The 26,223-nt window shown below is 47.5% G+C and overlaps 1 protein-coding gene and 1 pseudogene across 1 annotated transcript in view; both read right to left on the minus strand.

Moving 5' to 3' along the window:
* Positions 1–1,925: 1,925 nt before the first annotated feature.
* LOC136462722 (uncharacterized) lies at positions 1,926–4,007 on the minus strand (annotated as a pseudogene).
* Positions 4,008–7,523: 3,516 nt separating this feature from the next.
* Positions 7,524–26,223, minus strand: part of LOC136462723 (uncharacterized) — a 44,673-nt gene continuing 25,973 nt past the window's right edge. The window contains exons 3-5 of the mRNA XM_066461779.1: positions 9,352–9,396; positions 7,717–9,216; positions 7,524–7,613 (exon numbers count right to left, since the gene is read on the minus strand). Coding sequence (XP_066317876.1) covers positions 7,524–7,613; positions 7,717–9,216; positions 9,352–9,396 — 1,635 coding nt within the window. The remainder of the gene's footprint in view (positions 7,614–7,716; positions 9,217–9,351; positions 9,397–26,223) is intronic.

Genomic DNA, 26,223 nt, shown 5'->3' on the forward strand with positions numbered 1-26,223 from the left:
TCCTTATTTTTTTGACAAAAAAAGGATGCAGACAATGAAGATAATGCTGAATTTTGACTAAAGATGAATTTCGAATTTCTTGGAACTATCTGGTGTGTGTTTGAAACTGTTGTAAACCTGTTACTCTCTCTTCTGTGGAAGCCGTGAGGTGATAATTCTGCTCGATTCTGATAAAGCTATTGTAAACCTGTTACTCTCTCTTCTTCTCCTTGAGAAATCCAAATCCTGCATGCTTTTGTTAGCAGAACTCAACCTGATTGCAGAATTTCATATTCATTAGATGAACTGAAGAGCGAACAAACTATTCATCTGGTGAAATGAAGTGAGAAATAATGACGTTGAAGAAATGCTGAGATTGCAGATTGCAGTTCAGTTAAAAATCTGAAATCTATGTGCTGCCTTTTAGTTATTTGATTTATCTGGTTATTGCTGCCGTAGCGTTAGCCCGGACATTATACTAGTAAAATTATAATAATCATGTTTCTGAGTAATAGATGGAACAGTCTTTTCTTCAAAAAGAAAAATGCAATATACTGACCAGAAGCACATCATGTTCTAATAAAAAAACAGTTGTTGCTTCCAATTAGGCAAATAAATCGGACGTACCCGAAGTCAACGAGGAGCCGTGGTTGTGATGGCGGAAGCTAGACTCCAGAGCAGAGCTGGATGTTTTTTTTTCTAGAGCTCAAGCTCCAGCTGGATTTCTTTTTGATTTTCAGAGACAGGACTGGCAACACCATTTTTGGTGGCGTACGCTGGACCAACACCGTTAAGAATCATTGATAGAGACCATCTTCCAAAGGCGTCCTCTAGCACCGGCGGAGCTACGTGGTGGTCATAGTGGGCCATGGCCCCCCTTGCCTCCTGTGATTTGCTGAAGCCCTGTCCCTGCATGAGCTGTGAAGTCTGCAAGCTAGCAGTAAGTTTGCATGCGCTCTAAGTCTGTATGGATTGTAAGCCAGCAGCCAGGGTCAGACATGCATGTCTCTACGTAGACATAGAAATCGTGTAGCATTTCCTCCATCTAAAAAAATAAAAGAAAGCAATTATGTACCAGTGGTCCCACCCGTCCGGCTCAGCCGTTACTTCATTAGCCTGTTTTATTTGCTTCTGTTGCTATGCGCCGTTTTGAGTCTTGTTGGTTTTTCTATCTTTTTTCCTTCCTAACTTTTCAATTGATAAATTCTACATAGTATGTGTATTAGAATTGCTAATTGAGTAATATATATTAGGGTTGTCAATCGATATCTTATGTTGCTTTTTTATAGAATTTTTTATGCTCAGCTATTGTGTTGTCAAATGTATTTTATATACTGTGGCTTAATTATAAGTACTTCCATTAATTTTGTTCACAACTTATGTACATATAGATTCAATTGACAAATGGCTCCCCCTTTATTTTACTTCAGGCTCCGCCGCTGTCCTCTAGAATACATTTATGTCTGTTTGTGAAAAGCCAAAACATAGCAGTGAGCAGATTACTACTTAAAAATATGATAAACATGTTTCTGAGTAATCAACGAAACTCTCTTTTCTTCAAAGACAAAATACAATGTATATACTTATTATGGGTCCAGAAGCACATCGTGTTCTAATAAAAAAAGTTTATTGCTTCCGATTAGGCAAATAAATCAGATTCACGGGACCACAGCTTGGTAAGAACATAAAGTCAGCTCATGTGGACCGTCCGTACGGTGATTTCAGTTTTGTTGTTTAGAGGACAAATACTAAAAATCTTGTTGCGGAGATCATCTGTTCGTCCACTATGCAAGACGGTAATGGCCACCTTTTTGTGAAATCTTGTGCTGCATCGGCACAATAGCCTCACAAGTTCAGCTTTATGGTCAACATATCCATTATCGGTTATTACAACTTCTTCAAGTGAATCCAACACAACATTCTGTGTCTTGCAGTTCTCTAGTCGGCTACATGGGCATCCCGATGACACCTTGCACGGGTAGGGGTAGCCATCCTGAGGAAAGGAATTAAAATGTACTTTAAAATTTTGAAAAGGCTACTAACTTGAAGTAAATATTGGTAGCTACCTCTGAGCAAACCATATTTTATACTCCCTCCATTCTTAAGGGTAAGTTGTTCTAACTTTTAGACACATAGCTTTTATGTGAATCTTAAGAAGCTAGAATGACTTACAATTTGAAATTGAGGGAGTATTATCTATCTAAACAAAAGTAGAGACTTTTTTATTGGAACGCATGTACGTACCATACTGCCCCTCAACTGCACCACAAGCTTTCGTATGCCAGCACATTTTCGGAGAAAATGTAGCATAGCGGGCTGAAAGCCATGCTGTATCTCCACAAATTTTACCAGCAAAACCTTACACCTGGCAAGTGTACCTGTGCATTTTAGAAATCTCTCGTATTCTTTTACGCCCTGCAAAGACACGAAATAAGACGTGAGAAAGGAAGGGAAGCTAAGGGATATCTTGTAGGTTATAAGAACTGATTTGGCTTGTGGGCACAAGAAACGGGCCAAGTCAGGGCCAAGATACAAACGATCCTTGATCATGGTCAACCACTAAAGGTTGGCCTAGCTTTTTGTAGGCTCCTCGTCCAAACATACCTATAATATTGTATCTTCCTAACCCTACAAAACTCAATGACTAGATTTTTTTACTTGAAAGTTTTATAATTTATCTATTTTTAGCCTCTTAGAGAGCATCTACAGAAGGTTCAATACGTGGCCTTTTATTACAAAAATTAGAAAATAAACCAGAAATTAAAGCTCCAATAGATTGAACCACTCTTTATCTTTTCCACGCCACCGCTACATGACACTCTACATTCATTATATGGTAGTTTTGTATGTCATGACACTCTAAAAGGCTTCAAAATGAATTTCATACTAGTAGTAATAGTAATACAAAAATTAAAAAATGTGTAAGGCCATACCCTCGTAAGGTTTACAGTGAGGTGCAGCTCCTCAACCGTGTTGAACTGCCGCATCAAAGCGAAGCCAGAAGAATCGGCTTCTACCTCTAGGCGCCGGAGTTGGTGGCCGGCGCGTGCGAGATGATGGCGGCTGGAGTCATAGGCGTGGCCGCTGCTCCAGCGCACCTCCGAGAGCTTCGGGGCAAGCATGCACAAGTCACACCTGATGCACGGATGAAACGTCTGGAGATTTGGGGCGTGGACACGGAGCCGGCCGTTGACTCGCACAGCGTAGGAGATCTCGAGCCACTCCAGTGAGTCGGAGCGTATGGATAGGTCGCAAGCTCCATCGCCGTCGCCGTCGCCGTCTCTGTCGCCGTCGCCGTCTCCGTCTCCGTCGCCGTCGCCGTCATCCTGCTGCAGCATGATCCAATCGATCACGAGCTTCTTGAGGCACGGGCAGCGAGACGACGACACGGCAGCTTCCAGCTCGCGGCCGTGCAGGTAGGCAGACCGTATCGTCAGTGTGGCCAGCGCCTTGAACACGCCGCCGGCGGGGGGCAGCGCGAACCGCAGGGTGTGATGGCTCAGGTCGAGGCTGATGGACGTGGCCCTCTCGCACAAGGGAAGAAGGACCTCGCCGTCGCCGTCGTCCTTGGCGCTGCTGCGGAGGCACAACGGCAGCGTGATCCGGAGCTCCCCCGCAAGGCGCGGCGCTGCGACGTGCAGCCACGCAGCGATGCGGTCCGTGCGCAGGTGGGTCGAGCTTTCGAACGGCAGGGTGATCTCGAGGCAGCTGAGGCTGACCGTCGACGTCGTCGCCCCGGCCCCGGCGGCGTGCGCGGCCAGGGCGGCGTCGACACGGTCGGGCACGCGGCCGCCCGGGGACTCCGGCTCGAACTCGCACATGTAGTGGAGGGAGATCACGGGGGTGTGAGCCCAGACGCGGCGCCAGCGGCGGGAGAGCATGCTCGTGCGCGCCGCGTCGGCGGTGCCCGGGAGGCGGATCAGGATGTCGTGGAGGAGGTGGTCGGGGAGGTAGCTGATGCGGTCAGGATCAGCCGCCTCGTCTCTGGCTCCGGCTCCGGGATCGACGTCGGCGTGATCTGTGCCCATGATCGGTGATCCGCCACCAACGACTCCGATCGTATGGTTGATGGTCTTCAAGGCTTCAATTCGCCGTGTTCGTGGCCGCGGTTCTTTTGTTTTGTTTTGCTTTTCTTGAAAGGCGTGGCCGCGGTTCTTATATCGTGAGCGCGGATGGATCCGTTACCAACTCGGACGGTTAATGGGCCTACTACTTATTATTGTCGACGGGGGCCTCATCATGACCTAAATCAGCCTCCTGTATTTTTAAAATTTATTATTTGGTTGCTTCAAAAAAAAAATGGTTGGAACAGCCCATTGTATTTTTGAAATCTATATACACAAATTGGATTGGAAATGCTTGTTGTATTTTTGGATTTGGGCCTTAGCAGCTGACCACAACTTTGTGGCCTTACCATAGTCTTCCTTTGCTATATATCTAGACATATGCTTTAGGTACGTAGCAAAACTGAAATACCAAAATGTAAGCTCCTCCTTTAATCTGATTATGTATCTATCACTATCCCCTAAGTCGCTTGGAAAAAAAATGAATTTATATCCATCACTGTCGCCTACTCCCTCCGTCCTGAAATATAATGCATTATGGTCATTCTCGGACAAAATAAGGGAGAGCGCAATAGACGCATGTACTTCCTAATCTATTGAAATCTGATTCTATTCCGTATAATTAAAGGTGAATTCTCAGTCTCCTCGTACAAAATATGGCAAGTACATGAATTAATTTCCATGTACAAAATAATCACAAATTTCAAATGGCATAATGCACTGTATTTAGGACGGAGAGAGTAGGTCGCTTGGAAAAAAAAGAGTGACACAGAATTTGAACAGCAAACCTATTTATTTACCCATCTCAAAAGATAATATAAAATATACGATAGGTCGCCTGAGACGGTTTATTACTGTACCTTCCCGTCCGATTTATTACTGTACCTTCCCCGTCCTATGTTCCAAAGAGGGCTTTAGGATAGTATTGTACTCCAAATAGATTCAGAGTTCTACTTAGATACGTGTCAGTCTTAGAATATGTATTTGTCATCAGACATATAATAAAACATAGACGACTACCTAGAAAAGTTTAGGGAGATAAATTAGATTAAAAATATTTTAAAATATAAAAAATAAAACTTAATAATTTGATCTAAATATTTTTACCTAGAAAATAAAGCAACTAAAAAATCCTAAAATTTGTTTTAATACTAGAAAATTCATAGAAAGTTTGTTTTACCTCAAAAATTCTGAAACAAGATATAGATTTTGTTTTCTAAAATCATTCTCTATCTTATGGTGCCTAGCTTGAAATTATTTGAATTCTGATAGACTCATTTTGGTGTTTATTTGCCAGTAGAAGCTCTTATTGTATATATAATTAGTGGATGTGCCCTGTCTAAATTTTCAATGCAGTTGTGTTAGCCTTCGTGGCTGCATGCACGCTAGGCGTTGGTACCACTGCCCTGCAATCCTCGATAAATTTTCAAAGTATGTGTTACGCTGTGACTGCATGTCGGACAACGTGGCATAGTCAAAGATGAACTTTGACAAATTATATTATATAATGAGAGCTTCTACGAACAAATAAGCACCAAAACGAATCCATCAATATAATTTTCTATAATATTTTTAAGATTAATTAAACCAAAATTTTGGATTTTTAATTGCATTATTTTGTGATAAAATATTTAGACAAATTTTAAAATCTATTTTTTATAAATTTTTGTATTTTAAAAAATATTTCCAGTCCGGCGTGGAGAAGTCCCGTGCGCTGGGCCGCGTGCTGGCCCGAGGGGATCTAGGCGGCGCTGGAGGCCGCGGTGCGCCCGATCCGCTCGCGGCCGCCGGGCCCCACATCGACCGCACCGTGGGACCCGCCGGTGCCGTGCTCAAGGTGTTCGACGCCGTGCACGGCCTCGAGCCGCCGCAAACTCCGGCGCTGCCGGGGACCTGCCCGGCTACCTCGCCGTCCTGGCCCAGCTCGAGGAGGCGCATAGGTTCCTCGCCGACAACTGCGGGCTCGCCTACATTGTCCAGTACTCCAGTACCTCGGCGACCGCGACCTTGCCGACCTCGGGGTCACGCTCGACGAAATCAAGGCACCCCCCCCCCCCCCCCCCCCCCCCCCCCCCCCCCCGCCGCCGCCGGCGACATCGACGACGGGCTCCTGGCCGCCGCCATGGGTATTATCGAGGCCGAGTTCCGCCACAGCCCGGCGCCGCCGTGCGCCGTGCCGTCCCGCGTTCCTGCCGCCGCCGTCCACAGGCTCACCCTCATTCTTGATCGCCTCGTGGCCAACAGCAGGCAAGACCGCTGCGTGGCCGCTTGTATCGAATGCGCGCGGGGTGTGGTCAGTGCCAGCCTTGGCGCTCTCGGCCTCGAGTACCTGCGCGACCCGTCTCAGGAGTCAGGACGCGCAGGCATTGGGACCTGCTCTTGAGTTGTGGCGGCGGCATTAGAGTCTGTGGTTCCCCGTCTCCTCGAGTCGGAGCGGCAGCTCTGTGCCAAGGTGTCTGGGCAGCATAAGGAGGAGGTGGCTGCACAAGCCGGGGTTCTTGACTTCTTGAGGTTTGGCCGTGCAGTTGCTGATGCCAAGAAGGACCCCATCATGCTCCAGCGTCCGCTGGAGCCTGGAGGTGTTTGATTCTTTGACTAAGCTGAGACTGGACTTCAACAGGTTGTTGGGCGTGCGCGGAGATTCAGAGCCAGAAAAAGGCTGGGAGCTTCAGATCGAACACTCGATTGGCAAAGTAACCAATGCGATGCCGGATGACTCGAGACTGGGTTGCATCGGAATGCTTCTGATACAGCAAATGATTCATTTGAACCAGTCGGCAAGACGGCAACGATTCCCGCACTGGATAGATGACCAAAGAATGGAACAATGATCAGAATTGGCGGCATATGACCTGTGGAGATTATCTGTTCCATGGATCAGGAACCGACCTCAGTATATGCAGTGAATTACTCTGTGTCTATGTGTGAAAAAATTACTCTGAATTACTACTGGGAGCCTGGGACCTTGGCTGCCGGTAGTCAATGGATTTCTTCTTCTCAAGATTTCTTCGCGGTGAGCAATATAATGCCCCTAATACACAGTTGCATTACACACAGAGCAGCAAAATCCGGTTTCATTCCAATTTGTTTCATTGGTTTTGCTTCACAGTATGATTCCAAAAAATACAGAACAGTCGTGTATATCTGAAGCACTTTGAGACACAAATGCACTGAATCCATGTCTTCCCAGAAAACAGTTCGACAAGAAGCATTTCTCATTTCCTACCAACAAATGCATTTCCTATAGTTGCTACAAAAACAATGTGTCAAAACTAGAAGTGCTGCTGAAACATCTCTACAGAAACCCTGACAGGGTTTTGTTCGCCGGATACAAACCCCTCCTGAATACCCTGCTGAAAGATCACAAGCAAACATAAAGAGCTATGTCAGCTCCCACAGAACACACAAAGCACAATTAAAGAACTAATAGTTAGCCTACATATTCAGATGTAATTACCTCACCAGTCCTCTTAGAGCATATCAATCTTCATTCTCGGACAGCTGAATCACAAGCTCGCAGTGTCGCGATTTCCTCATAGAGTGAACCTCAGTCTTCACTTCCTCAATGTCCTGCGAATAAGCCCACAAACAAACATAAAGAGGTATGTCAGCTCCCACAGAACAAACACGCACAACTAAACGACTAGTGATCAGCCTTCTCAGATGTAATTACCTCATCCGTGGAAACACTAACACAAAGGGTCTTCACACTTCTTAATCTGAACTGGGAAATGATCCTCTTCAGGTTCTGTGGGTTGTTCTGGCGATGGACCGTGAGCTTTTCAAGGCTCACAACTGTTCCAAAGTCACTGTGAACAGGCCAAGTGTCATTCCAGACGACTTCCGTAAGTTGGTGCTTAATGACCGATAGTGTTGTGGCTTCTTTGCCAACAAAGGAGTACGCAAAGTGGATGTGGTTCAGTTTTGGTGTTTCAAGCTTCACTCCTGTCAGATCACTCACGAACATGGCTGTCAGCTCTATCAACGAAGATGAGCTAAGGCGAAGCCAGAAGACACCTCTCACGTCCTCCTGCCAGAGGTTATTAAGCAGGGGGCGGTCATGGGACACAACGTCACTAATTGACCTCCCGCCGTCAGCTCTGAACCTTGTCCCAACGAGAACCAGGCGAGTCAATAGAGCAAACTGACCATTGGCGGTGAGGCGTACCATGAACGCGATCTCCTCGGGATGTGATATGGAGACACTGATAGAGTCCGCCAGTGCCTGATTTGGCATCTCAAACACTGTCTCACCTTGCAAGAAGTCGGCTCCGAGATCCAGCTTGAACACGACAGGACCGCTGACGCGCTCCGCGGCATGGGCACTCCATGCCGCGAGCCGGGCGCCGTCGACGTTGTCGGGGTTGGTTACCCTCAGCATGAATCGCTGCACCTTCATGTCCGAGCACCTCGCGAGCACTTCGTCGACAAAATTGAGGAAGCTCGTGACGCCAGCATCTCCCACGGCCATGTCATCAAAATTGTGACAGGGTAACCATGTCCATACCTCGCGCCAACGGCGCCCCAGCACACATGTCCTGATGGCCTCGACCAGAGGCACACGGCAGAGTATCGAGCAGATGACGTGGTCTGGTAACTCGCTGAATCGATCCGCCTGGTGGAGAGCGACGCCGCTTGTGATGGCGTCCTCGTCGCCGTCGCTGTCGGCATTCTCCGTGTCAGCAAATAGCGCAGCGGCGAGCGACCGGCGCGGTCGCCAGGTCGGAAGGACGCGCCAGCGCCGTGACAGAACGCGGGTACGAACAGCCTCCACGAGCGGGAGACGTCCAACGATGTCGGAGAGGACGTCGTTGGGGAGGTCGGTGAGGCGATCTATCCCGTCCCCCTCGCCCTCCTTCGATTTGCTGCCGGGGCCGTCTTGCGCCACGGTGTAGTAGACCGTCCCCGCGGAGCTCGGAACGACAGGGGCCGAAGCAGAGTTGGGCTCGGCGGGGATCCCGACCACGGCGTCATGAGCCGCGGTTCCGTTGTACAGCCCCGCGTAGGCGGCGGCGGAGAACTCCACGGCGACGTGGTTGGGGCCGCCGCGTAATTCGCGGAAGAGCGCGGCGAACCTCTCGCCTTCCTTGGCGGGGAGTCGATCCGCCACGCGACGGAGCCCGCTGTCCGGTAGGTCGGCGAGGGTGCAAATCCTCCCGCTCGTGCCAGTTCCCTGCGCCGTCGTGCTCTGGGTGGCGAGACGGTCCGCCACGGTGGAGGAGAGCTTCCCCGCGGAGCTCGCAACGCCAGGGGCCGCAGCATACTTCTCAACGGGGATCCGGGCCATGGCGTCTTGCTCCGCGGTGGCGTCGTCCTCATCGCCCTTCTTCTGGCCGCCGACGGGAACGTCGGGCTGTGTGTGTGCGCGAGAAGCGATTCACATGTAAATATTTATCGTTTTGCTTTAAGTTGCGATTGAATGTGATCTAACACTCAATGACATAGGATTTATATTGATTCAGGTAACATATTCTATGTCCAGTTTGAATTGATCGGTGACTTTATTCCTAAGCTCAGGTACTCCAAGTTTACTGTGGGGTTACAAACGAGATGGAGTAAAATGAGGGTATTAGAGGTTTGGTTGGACTCACCGAAGGGCCGAGAGTGTCAGGAGCTCCTACGTGCGTTAAGTATTGAAAGTTGGAACATATGCTCTATGTAGTTTTAGAATGTGTAAAGCTAGCAGAGAGTGAGTCGGAATGATCCGTGTGTTGTCTGTTGTTCGTTGGATCGATCCTTCTACTCTTGGAGAGAGCGTATCCCCTTTTATAGATGAAGAAGATGGCTTTACAAGAGAGAGTAAGAGAGAGTGTGTGCTTATGTGGTAAGATCCATCATGTTCTTCTGGTATGGCCAATGTCGATGTCTACTATACTTGTAGGGCAAATATCGGCACCCGTAACACTGTTCGTGTTCGGTCACGTCTGGAAGGTTGCGGAGCACCCTTCTGACATGACCTGACAGTACTGTCCTTCAGGTGTGCAGGGTTTGGTACTCGGTATTGCGGTTTGACTTCAGCGCCCTGCCTTACTTGCTCCGCCTGATTCTTTGGGTCCTTACCGAGCGGGCGTCCCCGTTCGGTCATTTTCCAGTCAGCTTCGATCACGACGGTCGGAGAAAAGCTGTAAGCAGAGGTTCGGTGTACTCTCGGTCGGAGAAGCGAGTCGGGAGTCGGAAACAAGCGTCGTCCTCCTTGGCCAGGCCTTCCGGTCGGAGAAGCGGGTTGGAGTTGGAAGCGAGCGTCGCCCTCCCTGGCCAGGTCTTTCGGTCGGAGAAGCAAGCCGAAGTCGGAAGTGAGCACCGTCCCTTCCTAGCTAGGCCTTCCGATCGGAGAAGCGGATTGGAGTCGGAAGCGAGCACCGTCCCTTCTTGGCCAGGCCTTCCGACCGGAGACTAGATCGTTCTTCTGGCCTGTCGTTAGGCACTTGGGCCGGTCCAGGAGTTGCGCGTCGTTCGTAACATTATCTGCTGGGCCAAGCTTTTACTGGGAAGCAGACCCATTAGAGACCCCGGGTTTATGAACCCGACAGGAGCCCCCGAGCCCCTAGGGAATTCGGTAGAATAGTTTAGGGGATTTTTCGTTTTGACAGCGGGGGAATTTTTTGTTTTGACAACGAGTGCGCGCGAGTGCACCTGGTGGGTGTAGCCCTCGAGCCTACATCCGACTAGCGAGTCGGTTGGAGGCTGGGTATCTTGGTACTCTTTCCTGAAGCCGCAGACTGTCGTTTGGGGTGTTCGCCCTTGTTTGTACCGCCCACAGACAGTTGGTGGCCGGGCAAGTCTCCGAGCAGTGGGTGATGGAGGCTCGCCATGCGAGCGTAGCCGAAGGTGCGTGTTCAGAAGACGTCGTCCAGCCTGCGGATGGAGTGGAGACCGGGTCAGAAGCAAATGTCATCTCGCCTCCGATCGAGCCGAACATCGTCCCGTCGAAGACCGACCAGCTCTTACCCTCGTCGACTAAGCCGGCAGCCGATGCTGCTGCGTAGCCATAATAGAATGTAAAGTAGGAACAGGCAATATGTGTAAGGGATAAATTCGTGGAGGAGTCCCCGTGAAAACATTTTTGCGTATTTATGAATACATCAATTTTGTTTTGTGACGAAATCACTTCGTAAGGGGAAGCTTGTCACATCCGTTCCTTTTTTTACCCTAGCATAGCTTTGTTTTTTATTCTTTCTTTTTCGCACTTGCCCGTTTGAACCGTAGGCTGCAACCTTAAGAACCCGGACATGGCCCGCGAGGCTCAGCTGCTAGTAACTGTAGGTCGTGGCGGGTTGTGATCGGTTAGAATGTTTAAAGCATAAGTTACGTAGGGTAATTAAAGGAGCGGACTACCCTTTTGTTCAGGTGAAAAATATTTACTATATTATAGTAGAAAAGAGAGGTGGTATCGCACCCCCGTGGAGCCCCTGAGCGACCCGGGCCGAGTGTGTTTGGGCTGGGGTGCTTATAGGAGCAAACGTTGAATGAAAGAAAAACGGTAAGACCGAATTTTTAAGGGAAGAAACGACGTAATTGTTCGATGTTCCAAGTGTTGGTGAGAACGTCGCCATTGTCGTCCTTCAGTCGGAAGACGCCCGGTCAGATCACCTCGGTCACCGTATAGGGTCCTTTCCATGACGAAGAGTTTGTGTTTTTCCTTAGTTGATTGGGTCCTTCGAAGCACGAAGTCTCCGACCTCGAGGATCCTCCCTTTGATTTTCCTTTCATGGTACCTACGGAGAGTTTGCTGGTAGCGAGCAGAGCGGATGCCGGTCGTCTCACGGGCCTCCTCGAATAGGTCGACCGCGTCCTGCTGAGCCTCCGTGGCTCGGTCACGATCGAAGGCCTTCACTCTTGAGACGCCGTGGTTGAGGTCGGAGGGCAGCACCGCTTCAGCTCCGTAGGTCAGGAAGAAAGATGTGAATCCTGTGGATCGGTTTGGGGTTGTTCTTAGACTCTAGAGGATCGCTGAAACCTCTGCAACCCATCGCCCGGTGTACTTATTGAGTCGGTCGAAGATTTGTGGCTTGAGTCCTTAGAGGACCATGCCATTGACTCGTTCGACCTGACCGTTAGTACGTGAATGTCTGACTGATGCCCAGTCGATCCTGATGTCGTATCCATTACAGAAGTCCAGGAACTTCTTCCCCGTGAAGTTAGTTCCATGGTCAGCGATGATATAATTAGGAACACCGAACCGGTAGATGGTATCAAGGAAGAACTTGACTGCCTCTTTCAAACAAATGTTGGTGATGGGTTTCACCTCTATCCACTTTGTGAATTTGTCCACTGCTACGAGAAGGTGAGTGAAGCCACCTGGGCCCTTTTTGAGGGGTCCTACCATGTCCAGACCCCAGACCGCGAATGGCCAGGTCATGGGGATGGTTTGGAGCTCTTGTGCCGGCAAATGAGTTTGCCAAGCATAGAACTGGCATCCCTCACACCTACGAATGACCTCCTCTACATCTCATAGTGCGGTGGGCCAGTAAAAACCTTAGCGAAATGCTTTTCTGACTAGCGACCTCAGGGCCGCGTGGTGTCCGTAGATTCCGGCATGGACCTCGAGGAGGACCTGCTTGCCTTGGTTGATAGGGACGCACTTCATGAGTACTCCTGATGAACTTCGCTTGTAAAGCTCATTACTGAGTGCGACGAACATCTTGGCGTGTCGAGCGATCCATCGCGCTGTAGTCCTTTCGGGTGGGAGAACCTCCTCGAAGAGATAGGTGAGTCGTGGCGCTTGCCAGTTGATTTGATCGAGTGCTACCACAGCGACATCGGCGGGTGACGTAGTTATGGAGGCACCGAGGTCAGATCCCCTGAGGGTCAAGTTGGCATCGGGGTGTGTCTAGATCGGACCTTCCAGGATGTGGGTAGACGGTTCGTGAAGGTCGTTGATGAAGACCCCGTCCGGAGATGGGACTCGTCTGGCAGCCAATTTTGTGAGAAAATCGGTGGCATCGTTGTCCTTTCGGGGGACATGGTGTAGCTCGATCCCATGGAATTTGTCCTCGAGCTTACGCACCTCCTGGCAGTATGCTGCCATGAGGGGGCTTTTTGCAAGAGGACTCCATGACTTGGTTGACGACCAACTCCGAGTCACCGTGGACGTAGAGCCACGTTGCGCCGAGCTCGTTGGTGATGCGCAGTCCATTGATGGGGGCCTCATATTCCGCGGCATTGTTTGAGGCTGAAAAGTGGAGGCGGATCGCGTAGCGGAGCTTGCTCCCATCCAGGGAGATCAGGACCACTCCAAGCCATGAGCCGGGTGCCATTACGGACCCATTAAAGTACATCGTCTAGTACTCGTGGGTGACATCCAGAGTCGGTAGCTGGACCTCCGCCCATTCGGCAAAAAAAATCTAGGAGAGCCTAAGACTTAATAGCGGTGCGAGGGATATACCTGATGTCGTGGCCCATTAGTTCAAGTGCCCACTTGGAGATCCGTCCCGCGGTGTCGCGGTTGCGGACGATGTCTCCTAGCCGGTACGAAGTGACGATCGAGACTTCATGGTCGGTGAAATAGTGTAGGAGCTTCTGGGTCGCCATTAGCACGGCGTATAGAAGTTTCTGCACCTAGGGGTACCGAACCTTGGCGTCAGTGAGTACCTCCCCGACGAAGCATACGGGTCATTGGACCTTAAGGTGGTGTCTAGGCTCCTCTCTTTCGATGACTAGGGCCACGCTCACCACGTGGTTGCTTGCCACGACATAGAGGAGGAGGGGTTCTCCCTGTTCAGAAGCAACGAGGATTAGGGCTGATGTCAGTGACGCTTTGAGGCTCTCCAAAGCCTGTTGTGCTTCCTCAGTCTAGACGAAAGCATCCGTCTTTTTGAGAAGCTTGTAGAGAGGCATCCCCCGCTCACCTAACCAGGAGATGAACTGGCTCAGGATGGCAAAGCAGCCAAAGAGCCTCTGTATGCCCTTGACATTGCGTATGTGGCCCATGTTGGAGATGGCCGTGTTTTTTTTGGGGTTGGCCTCGATATTGCGTTTGGACACGATGTTTCAAGCATTTTCCCCTTCGAAACCCTAAAAACACATTTTTTGGGATTCAATTTGATGTTGAACCTTTGAAAGGTTTGCGAACGTTGCGGCCAAGTTTGCGATCAGGTCGCAAGCTTGAGCCGTTTTCACCCCTATGTTATCAACATAGACGGCGATGTTGGTTTCGGCCACTCGACTTGGCTAGGCTGATCGAGTGGGTCGATTTGATCGGTGAAGTATTGCTGCATGCACCGTTAATAGGTGGCACCAGCGTTCTTCGGACCGAAAGGCATGGTTACGTAACAGTACGAACCATACGGGGTGATGAACGAGGTTGTGAGCTGGTCGGACTCTTTCATCGCGATCTGGTGATAGCCTGAGTAGGTCTATGCGTAGTCCTTTGGGCACGCTTTGTTGAGGCTGGTATAATCAATGCACATTCTCTATTTTCTGATCTTCTTGACAAGAACAGGATTGGCAAGCCAGTCAGAGTGGTATACCTCCTTGATGAATCCGGCTGCCAGGAGTTTGGTGACCTCCTCGCCTATGGCACTGCGCCTTTCATTGTGAAAGCGATGCAGGCGTTGCTTGGCGGGTTTTGAGCCCGAGACGAGGCGTAATGCATGCTCGGTGACCTCCTGTGGTATGCCCGATATGTCAGAAGGTTTCCATGCGAAGACATCACGATTGGCGCATAGAAAGTCAGCGAGCTCACATTCCTATTTGGTCGAGAGCTAGGTCCCGATCCGCACCGTCTTGGTTGGGTCGATGGGGTCGATTCCGACTGTCTTAGTCTCCTCGAGTGGGTGGAAGGCTATTGAGGAGGTTGGCTTGTTGCAGTCCAGGACTACCAGAGTCGATGATTCTCCAAGCTGAGGGAGCTCAGCTGAGTTGATGACGGCAGTGGCGAGCTCGAAATGCTCATCGGTCCTGGCATCTTCAGCTTGAGGTCGGTGTAGTTGGGGATCACCATGAACTTGGTGTAGCATGGCCACCCCAAGATGGCATGGTAGGACCCTGTAAAGTCCACCACCTCAAAGGTAAGGACCTCCGAGCGGAAGTTGGCTCGGTTGCCAAACATGACGGGCAGGTCGATCTGCCCGAGCGGGTATGCCTGCAGGCCCAGGATTACGCCATGGAAGAGAGAGCTCACTGGACAGAGTTTCGACCAGGGGATGCGCATGGCGTCGAGGGTGTCAACATAGAGGATGTTGAGGCTACTGCCCCCATCCATCAGCACCATGGTGAGGTGCTTCTTGCGGACAATGGGGTCGATGATGAGCGGGTAGCAACCTGGTCTGGCGACATGGGATGGATGGTCCCTCTAATTAAAAGTGATCAGAGATTCCGACCAGCTAAGGAAGGAGGGGACAGCCGTTTCAGCGACGCATGCCTCTCTATAGCGCACTTTGTGCTTAAGCTTGGGGTAGATGGCGTCAGATCCCCCAAAGATTATGAGGCATTTCTTAGGATCGGGAAAGCCGTCCCCATCCTTACCTGCTGTGCCTCCATTCTTGGATGCTGCTTCCTTGCCCTTTCCTTCTTTCAGCCCACTGGCCTGTCGCAGGATGCGCTTGAGGAGCTCGTAGTCCTTATAGAGGTGCTTGATGGGGTAAGCGTGGTTGGTGCATGGGCTATCCATGAGCTTGTCGAAGTGGTTAGGCTGGCCCTGCTGGGGTTGCTTGCCCACGCGATCAGCCACGGCAACCAACGTGGAGTTGGCCATTCGGCGCCGATCCTTCTTATTCTTTTTGCCCCTCTGTGTGAAGGGGCCCTCGTCTTGGTACTCATGCTTAGCCTTGCCCTTGTCCCGACCTCCACTAAAGACTGCTCTGACCGCCTCCTTGCCGGAGGCGTGGTTCGTGGCGACATTGAGCAGGTCGCGTGTGGTTTAGGGCTTCTAACAGCCAAGCTTGTGGATCAAGGACTCGCAGGTTGTTCCGGAAAGGAATGCGCTGATGATGTCCGCGTTGACGACATCAGGAAGGAAGTTGCATTGTTTTGAGAACCTATGGATGTAATCCTATAGGGACTCATTGAGCTCTTACTAACAGCTCTCGAGGTCCTAGGAGTTCCCCGGACGAACATACGTCCCCTGAAAATTCCCAACGAAGATCCTCTTGAGGTCCGCCTAGTCACGGATGCTGTCATGCAGGAGGAATTTGAGCCATGCTCAAACATGTTCCCCCACATAGATGGGGAGGTATTGAATAATGAAGTGGTCATCATCCACTCCTCTGGCTCGGTAGGCGAGCAAGAAGTCTTTGAGCCATATATCGGGATTCATCTCCCCAGTATATTTGGCGATGTTGGTAAGCGGTCGGAAGCGCTATGGGAACGGTGCTCTCTAGATGCATCGACCAAAGGCCCATGGTCCCAGGCCATCCAAGTTGGGACTCCGGTCATCAGGTCGACGACCATGCCTAGGTCACGTTTCCACACTCCCCTTGATGGTCCGGTCGTAGCCCATGTCGCCTGCTCTCACTGCCCCTCGATAGACGTCATCAGCATGCCAGGCTTGATGCCAGTTGTTGATAACGCTGCGAGCATCTCGGTTCGACCCGAGGTGCTAACGCATAGGGTAATGGAGATGGGGATCCTGATCTTCCGTTAGGTAGAGATAACTATCGTTGTGGCGGAGAATGACACACCGATCTGGCTTCAGATCAAAAGATCAAACCCTGCAATCTTAGCACCACAACTCCTCTTGTTATCAACCAAGACATGGATCTAGTTGACCTCACCAAGAAGGCTAATCCCTGCCTACGCAACGAAGAACACAAGCAAGAATAAGAAAGAAAGCAACCAAATTGTAGATGAATGATTAATCTCACGAGTTGGGGTCTCACAAACCGATGAACGGTGAAACTGTTCTTGACAGAATAATCTAAGCAAAACCCAAAACCTAATGATAGCAGCGGCGTATGATTATAAAGGTCTTAGGGTCATCGCCTACCCTAGACAGGCCCCCTAATGGGCCCAAACATGATACACGGTCCAATGGACCAAAAGAAGGTGTTGTAGCACCCTGGTAGATTCTAGATGCTGACTTGTTTCGACGATTCCTATTGATTCCGAAGAGGTTTTGATGTGAAACCACTTGGATTGGCTTCCTTATCAAATTATCTTTCCATCCATATATGGATCATCAAAAACAGAGTCCGGATGCATCCTGGGTGACCAGTTTAAGGCAGACTAGTTCTGAAGGCCGAGGCAGACTCGAACTTGAGTTACTTTGGGCCTCCACCTCGGGGACTTGAACCGAATTAGCCTCGGGCCTCTTTCTTGACTTGGACACCCTTGCTGGCCTCCTTCCCCTCCATCCCATGCACCAAACATGGTCATATGCATGGGTGTCATGTCCTCATCATCCTCCCCCTCTTGATGAAAAGTCGTCCTCGACGTCGATTGTGCTTGAAACTGATCCTGCACAACATAAAGGAGAACTGGGTTGCGAGGACAAAGAAACCTAAAATAATTGTAAGAAGGAACGTGACCATGTTTCCAAGTTTCTAGCATGTCATCTCGCATAAAAATTTCAGCAAGCATGTAGACTCCATGATCCGAATGCACACGATGTATGTCAACACTATCCTACAAAAGATTAGAACTAACCAAAGACAATGCAGGAATAGATGGTCGAGCAGACATAGGTAGCAACCAACAATGCTCCCCTTCTTGGAAGTGAACTTGTTTCTTTAAGGAACATGAGAAAATGTTTGTATTATTATGGATGCCCTCTAAACGATCATAATCTTGTACAACAAAAGGAGAATTCATATTATTACAAATATATACTCGATGTATCATATATTGTCCCTTGTTGTTATATCTGCCAATAACATGATATGTGTGTTTAGAAAACCAAGGCAAATCAGCATATTTAAAAAGGCTCTCTTCCAAACAATATAGGTTACACAAAACATCAAATTCAATATATTCCAAAGTATGTAAAGAAGACAATAGTTTGAGCTCATCAGTTTTAGTAGCAATATGAATAACATGTGTATTTTTAGCACAAGTGACTGGTTCGAAAACATGTAAAACTAAAGCATCATCAACCAATTCATCTTTATCATAAGGAACATCAAGCAAATTATCATGGGATAGAGATAAATCAAAAGAGGGTTCTACTAACAATTGCTCTATGATAGCATGGTTTGTGGAAAAATTTAGTACATTAAAACAATTCTCACCTTCCATGAGTGTAGTACCATGGGCATTACCTGTGTTCTCAGTAGGAGTAATAGGTGCATTGTGAAGTAATGGTTCTGAATTTGCATATGAGGTTGTGAGCTCCTCATTTTCTTCCATGTCATTCTCTCACATATGGACATTATCCTGCAGAAGGTTAGTCATAACAAGAGGAATAACAACAGACTCTTCCTCTAAATAGTGCACCTCAGCATATGAAGTCAAAACAGGAGGTGGGTTAACAAAGGTTTCTCACATAAGGAGTTTCATATCATTCCAAGTTTGAGGTTTATCAGAAGGATCTAAAGACTTCCACCAAGATAAAGCAGAATGTCGCAAAACACTAGCTGTATTTTTTACCTTTCTCCTTGGACACATAAAGCGAGTAGCAAATATGTTATCTATGGTAATTTCCTAGTCCATGTACTCATCAGCACCTATACCATCATAAGTCGGTGGATATGAACAATATGTCATTATTAAAAGACAGCAAAAGACAACACAAAAGTATTATCCCTATCAAATGACTACGTGGTTGCAGTGGTGTTACTTTTCATAGCAAGTGGAAGCGTCTTACCAAGCTCTTACAAAGTTCTTACCAACGCAAGTAGTGGGCGGTACAACCGGTGATTGGTTCATGATACCTGTGAGGCAGTGGCACCAAGATTGCAAGGACCTTTTTCTGGACTGATTTGAAGTATATATGTGGAGCTTGTGAGGCTTAAAATATGGTAGCAAGGAATAGCAATAATTTAATTCAGAAATTGTAAGATTGAAAAGTAGTCCCAAGCTAGTCTATGTCGCTGGCCTAAACTCATCCTGGACCTAGTTCAAGCAAGCAATACAATACAACTCAGCACAAGGACTCAAAAGGATGCAAGCACTTATGAATTTTTTTCTTGATGCGTCTTTTTTTTGCACCTTCTGCCTTTTGTTCTTCTCTGGTTTTTTTGTGTGGCTCTCTTTTTTTGCACTTTGCCTTTTGCTATTATTATTATTTTTCAATCAGAAAGTGCCGCAATATATGAGCTGGTAAGATAGATGATTAGCACTAGGAACCATGGCATAGAGAAAAAAGGACAAATAGCAGCAGCAGATTGGCACTACCCTCTCAAGTTTTGTTGTCGCAAGCTAGACATAAAGCACAAGATGCTTGAGCAAAAAAATATGGTGTATAGTGCAGGAAACAAGCAGACTAAAGATTGGATTTATTTCTTGTTTGTCTCCCACACGACCAATCAAAGATGGAATATTTTACTCATATAAACTAAAACATGCCTTTCCTTCCTTCCCTTCACCTTGAAGCTACTTTGCTCTAGACAAGGAAAAATAACCTAGTGAAAAATACCAATCGGGGAGGGATATAGGAGCTAACCACTGGCGGCCAACTTTAGGTGCTCGAATAGACTCAAACAAGACCAATGACTCGATTAAACACAACAACACGATGACCTACGAGGGACAATGGTTCAATAAAGCAAACTAGAGTTAAAAATATTGCAATAGCACAACGGGTGATGGGATATGAGAAAAAAACAACGATGAACACAAATATTTTTGTGGGGCAATTTTCTGGATTTATAGGACAAAGACAAAACAAAACTAGGGTAATGATAAACCTGACGGTAATACCTGAAGCTCTTATTACCACTTAATGGAGATGGGGATCCCGATCTTCTGTCAGATAGAGATAACTATCGTTGTGGCGGAGAATGACACACCGATCCGGCTTCAGATCGAAAGACCGAACCCTACAATCTTAGCACCACAACTCCTCTGGTTATCAACCAAGACATGGATCTGGTTGACATCACCAAGAATGTAACAGAACCGACCAAATCATAAGAACATAAGTACAAAAACAATCACCGAAGCGATCAAATTCCTGTACTTAAGCTCTCATAATCCCAGTAGTCCGGAAATCACGAAGGATTTCAACCAACTCTCGACATACAAACCAAGACCATAGTGATTCGACACAACACATCATTCGTTACACCATTTCATAAGTAGCATTCAGATTACATCCATCAGAGTTCGAATAAAAATATTACAAACCAAGTTCAAATTTGTGGAAGCAACATAGTTTAGTACATAACTTCATAGTTTCAAATACATTGCCAGATCTGAGTCATGTCCCACAAAAGCATCATCAGGTACGAGAACTAGTAGAGACCGTGCCCAACGGTCTAGTCTTCATCCCCAGTCGGGAGAAAACAATACTTGCAGCAACCAAAGTAGAACTGGTCATCTGCAATAAGTGAGAGATAAACCCTGAGTACGAGAAGGTACTCAGCTAGACTTACCCGTCAAAACTAGAAATAAAAGACACCAAGGGTCATGCGAGGCTTATGAGGTGGGCTGGCTTGACACAGTTGCATAAAAGAGCTTATGATTATAGTAACCAATTTAAACTTAGCATCAAGCTTATCATCATTTACCTGTCCACTAGATTAGCACCTGTACTAGTGCACTCACTTATTAGGAGCAAACAATATTAACCATAGCAGGTATAATAAGGCTGTCATCATCATATCATCATTTCCGAACCATTAGGTTATTTAGTGTATCTACTTTGGAGATAAGCCCGTCAAGTTCTCACTAACTGGGAGAGACGGCGACTCGAATCGAATTACAACTCAGCTGAGGGGGTATTCCTAACTCTCACCCTAGCATACTTTGCAAGGGTAGCCGTGGGTCACCTTTGGGACAACTCAGGAACCAAATTTGTGGGTTCGATCAGTGCCAGCACTCTAAGGGATTACCTTCTGCCAGGACGATTAGGACTTTTAAATCACCTGCCCTTGGACTCACGCCTACGGCTCCCTTCCGAGGCGTACTTTATACTTATTGACTCCCGGCCTGAGGTGAGCTACTTGGCTTCGTGGTCGGTCTCCAGACCTAGCCAACTAAGAGAGAGGCATGCGTTCAACATGAACAGGAAAGGCTCCAAGATTCAGTCCTTAAGCGACATAGACAGAGACACTGCAAACCGGCAAGCCTCCGCCCGGTCTTCAATTCAAATTAAGCCAGGTTCTTTTCCACGATAGCAAATATAGCTGTTGATGCAAAAGTGGATCTGCAAACACAAAGGGCTAATACCCGAATTGATATCCAAAGCGTGCCAGTTGATTTGACCTGTTAATCGACAAGGATGAAGATACGAGCACTTTGGTCCTGACAACAGCGATACGCCCGGAAGTCACGGCCAAGAGGTACTCATGCGGAACTCGAGAATCGCCGAAAGTCGCACTGAAGCGATGCAACTCGCCGAATCAATGAGAACTTGTAAAAAAGGAAAAATATGCAAATTGACGAAGTCGCCGAAAAGTAAGTAGATGCAAATAGGAGTAAAAATTGGTTTTGATATTGATTGATATTTTTTACATTGCCCCTCAATCTATATTTATACCCTGATCAAAAGAGACATAACCAAATACGACTAGGACACCAAGTCCATATCTAAAGAAACACGTGACTCTTACATGAATCATACTCTAACAAATATAGAAAAGGAAATCAACTCCTATCTATTTCCCTGTCCACCTCAATTACAATGGAATTCTCACCGACCTCCTTTCCATCGGCATACTTCTTGTTTCATCGGCAGTAGTTTTCAAGCCTTCCTTCATCGGCATCGACAATAACATCTCCAACCTTATCGGCAACGCCCGAGTCTAAATCAACCTTTCCATCGATCATCACCATTCATCGGCAACCATCTTTACAAGCTGTTTTTCATCGACTATTAGCGTATACAGTAACTTTCCTCCTGCCGATTAGCCCACTCTGATCATTTTGACATGTGCAAAAAAACGGTGTCAACACATGCCCCCCAATTTCAGAGTATAAAACCATTAATGCTCCGAAATTTACTCCAGATAACGTTTGCCTTCGCCCAATTACTGTAACTCATCCTCCAAGCCAAAACTTGATCTGTTATCAAATCTAATCAAATCTAGTCCTGATTCACGCACCTCAATAAATATCGCACAATTTCCAACCACTCTTGCCCTGATTATGGTTAAGATACCGAAACAATAATCCATCGGCAAGATCCTAACATAATAATGCCGTCATTTTCAGAATTAAAATATCCTGTACCGAGATCTCTTCCAAGTCATGATTACTTGCCATCAAATCATCTGTACAATCCCTTGATTATCGTGTGAACAGTTACCATATCCATCTGAACCACCTCGACCCACATGCACGCGGCATAGAGATAAGTCCAGAATACCCCTACTCCAAGCGGCTTATAAATAGATTTCTCCGGAACGCTCGCCTTCTACCCTCAGATTCCAATCCTTGGCATTCTCTCTTTCCGGTGGCGACTCCGACGAACAACTGCGCGACCTCAACCAACAAGAACTTTTCTCCAGCGTCAACCTCAAGTCTTCAGCTCGTGCCCCCATCTACCTCAAGATAATGGCAATCAACTTCGACGTCCCTGTGGTTCGTTCCACTTTCATTACTTTTTACCTCGATTCCTCTGGTCTTTGCGAGTTCATACAGTTGGTAATTTTTTCTCTTTTTCTTTGTTCTTCGGACCCTCTACACTTAGGAACTTCACAACAAATTAGTTATTCCAACTGATCAGCCGCATTTCCAATGCCTAGGGCCAATGGGCAACCCAGATCCAACTGATCTGATTAATGCAGAGGTTAACGGAATCCCTTTTAGAGACCAAAATTTCTCTCTGAATTTATGGAAAGATACATTCCGATCTTGGCCCAAAACCACCAAAGGGTGGAAAGATTGGTACTTGGGGGTCAACAGGTCGATGCAAGTACACTGGGCAGAACAGAAGCTAGACCAATGCATTAGGCTATCCATTGCCGATATGCAAAAGAACGAGTCAATGATGATTGCAGCTGCTTACTTCTGGTCAGACACAACAAACACTTTTATGTTTGGACATGGCCCAGCTACTCCCACACTTGCCGATGTCTATATGCTCACTGGCTTGGACATTTCAACTGCCGATGAAGGCTCCATCTATGGCAGAAAATCTAAATACAGGGTGAATACCCGCAACATCGGCGGTTGGACGGGATATATTCAAGAATGCCAGAGGACCGGGACAGTTAACCAGAGGGAACATGCCACATTCTTGAATATGTGGTTAGAAAAATTTATCTTCTGTGGTCAATCAGTAGGACCAACCAACGCCTTCCTCCCTGCGGCTGAACTCTTGGCCAATGGTGTAAGGTTCCCTCTTGGCCGATACCTTCTGAGCTCCACTTATCATCTTCTTCATCAAGTGTCTCAGAAACTTTTGCTGGGCGAACCCATCGGCAACTTAGGAGGCCCGTGGTGGTTTATCAACATGTGGCTGAATGTCCATATGCACAAATGTTTGCAATGGGACTTCTTTGCCCAACAATTCCCATGAGAAATTGCTGAAGACCACGTGCTTGGGGATGAGGAATCGGCAACACGCTCACCCTTCAATTTTGGTGAAGCCATAATTGTCCTCCCTGGAATAGAGGCCAATAAAGACCAGATCGGCAGATTCTTCCAAAGCTTCTACAATGGTCTTTCTCATGATCATAGGGCCTGGGTACCTTATATTGACGAAGAAAACATATTCCCCCTTCATTTCAACTTTGCCGATGACACTCTGAATCAGGATAATGAACTCATGATGGCCATCATTACTCCCAGGGCAATCCCAGTAAACACATTCGGTAGCAGGAAAAACACCAATATCATGTATGAATTTTACAATCCATCGGCAGTATCCCGTCAATTGGCTTTTGGGCAACTACCAATCAAACTTTGTTTTGCCGATGTGATCAAACCCAGAGAAACAATCACCTGCGGAATAGATTGGAGCAGGGTAGTGCGACTCTCCCCCGATGCCGATACTACAGATGTTGATCTATCCATCTAGACGCCAACATCTTTCATCACCGAATCATATAAGCAATGGTGGCGAGAGTGGAGGGAACAACTGTTTGCAACATCTGCTCACACATATCGGCACATGATCGACCCTGAATATGCCATTCCTGATGACGCAGTAAGTTTTTTTTAACTCCCTTTTGCTTTTTCCTTTCATATATCGGTAACTAACTTTCTCGTGACAGGTTAACAACCCAGCACCATCTATGAGCAAAAGTGGGAAACCCTTCGATCTTCGACCTGTTTCCCCGATATCACCGATCGGCTACAATGCCCCCACCTTAGCTGCTTTGACTCACCAGAAGACCCGTGCCAAGACCATCACCTCCAAGTCCAAATTGGCTACAGCTAGGGCCACTCCATTGGCTACTGCTACAACCCTGATCAAGGCATTCAAGGTAACAACCCTGTTTATTTCTACTCATGCCAATCACAGACTGTATTAACATTAATCATCAGGTTGTAAGAGCCGCTACTGGATCGTCATCGGCAATTCCTCCGACATCAAGCACCACTACCTCTGACAAACCTTTAGAGGCATTCCTTTGATTTTACATTTTATCTATTAAATATCATACCTTATACTTGTTTTGCAGCAACAAATGGGTACATCGGCAAGCGTACCAGATGTTCAAGCTCCACAACCAACAAGTGCCGATGCCCCCCAACCAACCGTTGTTGAGGCCCAAGCAAAGCACAAAGCCTTAACAGATGCCGAGGCACATCCAAAACGACAGAAGTCCATGCCGATCCCCACATCTGCCCCAACGTCTGCAAGCCGGCAAGAATTAGTTGATGCAACTAAGCAAGCAGTTAATCCTCCTGTACAGGACATACCATCGGTCATCATACCCCAAGGGCCAACCACCGATGAGGCCACAGAGGATATCCCATCGGCAAGCTCAGCTGATCCTCCACACGGCATACTCGAGGCTGCTTCCTCCAGCCAAGTACAGGAAATTGCCTTGAAACAGGTAAGCCGATTGACCTAGTCAATTTATAATATTCATACTTATCTTTAACTGACCTCTTTTTCTTTTTCTCAGGAACAAGACTCCCCAAACAGCCTATTTTCCTTTGCCATTGATGTTTCTGATGATGATGGAGAGGAAGCAAGTTCTTCCCTTGCACTGGGAACAATATCGGCAGAAATTAAGTCCAAGTTGGAAGCTCTCCTGGACTTGTTACAGCAGGATACCACCCAACTAGTAGATGACTCGGACCCCGCAAAGGCAATTTTCAAAACAATCCGTGGCCAGGTCCCTGCCGATGTTGAAGAAGCACTCTTCCCAGCAGCCCATTTAGAAAGCCGCCAACTACAACATCAACGGGCTGCTCAACGCATTGCCGATAGAGCAGCTCAGGCTCAACTCAAAGAAGAGATGCTACAACTGAAACAGATTGCCGATGAGAAGCACAAGGGCATCGGCAACTTGCAGACTTCGGGCGCTGAACTTAAACAGAAAATCTTAGATTTATCGGTAAAGAGGATGGCTCTATTGGCTGAATTGAAAGAAGTCGAGGCAGCCTTAACTCATGCCCAACAAGAAGAAAACCAGCTACCCGATGCCATCAAGGCCCTTCAGCAAGAAAGAGACATCCAGGCTCGCAAAGCCTTAGCCATGAAGAAAAAACTCAAGCCTGTGGAGGGTGCTGCCGATGAAGACATCAAAGAAATGAAGGAAGCCGACCAGATTCGCCTGCGTGCGATATTGGCTATCCAATCCTTGTTAAACTTGTAAATCTTGTCTATTGCATCGGCACTTTATGAGACATTGACATCCTTGTATAATTCTAGCCGATAGGACTGTTATCGGCACTTATACTTTTATGCATCCATCCAGATACTAGGGTAATATTTCTTTAAATATTTTCCATTTAATGGTCTGGGAAACACAACCCCTTTGAGGGTATCTAGAATATATGCGTTACTAGGAACAGACTGATTTATCCGATATGGACCTTTCTAATTAGGAGACCACTTTCCAAACTTTGAACTTTTAGTCCCAATCGGTAAAATCAATTTCCAGACCAGATCTCCATCGGCAAACTCCTTTACCTTCACCTTCTTGTCATACCATCTGGCTACTCTTTTCTTATTTTCTTCGAT

This window comes from Miscanthus floridulus, chromosome 7 (assembly GCF_019320115.1).
Source record: "Miscanthus floridulus cultivar M001 chromosome 7, ASM1932011v1, whole genome shotgun sequence".
Classification (NCBI taxonomy): domain Eukaryota; kingdom Viridiplantae; phylum Streptophyta; class Magnoliopsida; order Poales; family Poaceae; genus Miscanthus; species Miscanthus floridulus.